The sequence below is a fragment of the Dromaius novaehollandiae genome, unplaced genomic scaffold, assembly GCF_036370855.1.
Source record: "Dromaius novaehollandiae isolate bDroNov1 unplaced genomic scaffold, bDroNov1.hap1 HAP1_SCAFFOLD_27, whole genome shotgun sequence".
NCBI classification, from domain to species: domain Eukaryota; kingdom Metazoa; phylum Chordata; class Aves; order Casuariiformes; family Dromaiidae; genus Dromaius; species Dromaius novaehollandiae.
In genome coordinates, this window is record NW_026991415.1 from 7,030,995 (window position 1) to 7,032,645 (window position 1,651).

At 50.9% G+C, this 1,651-nt stretch overlaps 1 protein-coding gene across 1 annotated transcript; it reads left to right on the forward strand.

Moving 5' to 3' along the window:
• Positions 1-426: 426 nt before the first annotated feature.
• On the forward strand, positions 427-1,386 carry LOC135326387 (olfactory receptor 14A16-like). Its single transcript, XM_064504270.1, has one exon. It carries the CDS (start codon positions 427-429, stop codon positions 1,384-1,386), a length of 960 nt encoding a protein of 319 aa, XP_064360340.1.
• Positions 1,387-1,651: the final 265 nt, after the last annotated feature.

A 1,651-nucleotide genomic window follows, 5' to 3' on the forward strand; every position in this document is an offset into this window, starting at 1 on the left:
GCAGTTAAGGTGTATCAACAGCAATGAATTATGCCTGTGCTGGGTGGTCACGTGGGTCCCCAGCCAACGGGATTAGAACTGAGCCAAACAGGGGTTCAGGAGTCTCACCTAATCCCGCTGACAGCACTGCAAGGACACGTTGTCACTGGACAATGACTGACCATCCTGTTTTGATTCTGAGTGTCTGTGTAACAAGCAGGGCTGACTCCTCTGGAGCCCATGGACAGAGGACCCTGTTCCCCATGGTAGACTCAGAAAGCACAGACTAGAGCACAAGTAGAGGAGGTGAAGGAAGGTCGTCCTGGTAAGGAGAAAGGACATGTGGGGAGTTGCTCTGAGAAATGCTGTGGGTTTTGTTCCAAGTCAGTGCTAACTTGTCAATATCTTTTCCTCCCTGGACAGTCGTCCAAAGCCCAGAGGAAGCAAATGTCCAACAGCAGCTCCCTCAACGAGTTCCTCCTCCTGGCGTTTGCTGACACACGGGAGCTGCAGCTCTTGCACTTCTCCCTCTTCCTGGGCATCTACCTGGCTGCCCTCCTGGGCAACGGCCTCATCATCACAGCCGTAGCCTGTGACCACCACCTCCACACCCCCATGTACTTCTTCCTCCTCAACCTCTCCCTCCTCGACCTTGGCTCCATCTCCGTCACTGTCCCCAAATCCATGGCCAATTCTCTGAGGGACACCAGGGCCATTTCCTACTTGGGATGTGCTGCCCAGGTCTTCCTGGTTGGGATCCTGTTTGCAGCCGAGTATTCTCTCCTCACAGTCATGGCCTATGACCGCTACATTGCCATCTGCAGACCCCTGCACTACGGGACCCTCATGGACAGTAGAGCTTGTGTCAAAATGGCAGCAGCTGCCTGGGCCAGTGGTTTTCTCAATGCTCTCCTGCACACTGCTAACACATTTTCAATACCACTCTGCCAAGGCAACACAGTGGAGCAGTTCTTCTGTGAAATCCCCCAGATCCTCAAGCTCTCCTGTTCAGATTCCTACCTCAGGGAAGTGGGCCTTCTTGTGGTTAGTGTTTTTTTAATCTTTGGTTGTTTCATTTTCATTGTGCTGTCCTACGTGCAGATCTTCACTGCTGTGCTGAGGATCCCATCTGAGCAGGGCCGGCACAAAGCCTTTTCCATGTGCCTCCCGCACCTGGCCGTGGTCTCCCTATTCATCAGCACTGTCATGATTGCCTACCTGAAGCCCCCCTCCCTCTCCTCCCCAGCTCTGGATCTGGTGGTGGCTGTTCTGTACTCAGTGGTGCCTCCAGCACTGAACCCCCTCATCTACAGTATGAGGAACAAGGAACTCAAAGATGCGCTGGGGAAAGTGCTTTCATGGCCATTTTTCAGCAGTGGTAACATTGCCATTGCTCTCCACAAATGACTCTCCGTGTATCCCATACCAGGACTGTGCATTTTTTGTTCACTTTAATTTTATTATGACTGTTGTTATTAGTAGTAGTAGTTTTTGTTATCATTTTGCTGCACAAATGCTTGGGTTCATTCCACCTTGACTGAGACTGCTCTGTCTCACCTTGTGTCTGCATAAAATTATATCTAATTAATAATAACTGTGTCAGAGCTGACTCCCTCACAGTATCTCTGTAATAAAGTAGGCTCTACCCAGTGCTGTGCCTGAAGGTTGGGCT

Excerpts from the sequence above, each read along its gene's own strand:
- LOC135326387 (XM_064504270.1), top strand. The coding sequence starts at position 427 with ATGTCCAACAGCAGCTCCCTCAACGAGTTCCTCCTCCTGGCGTTTGCT.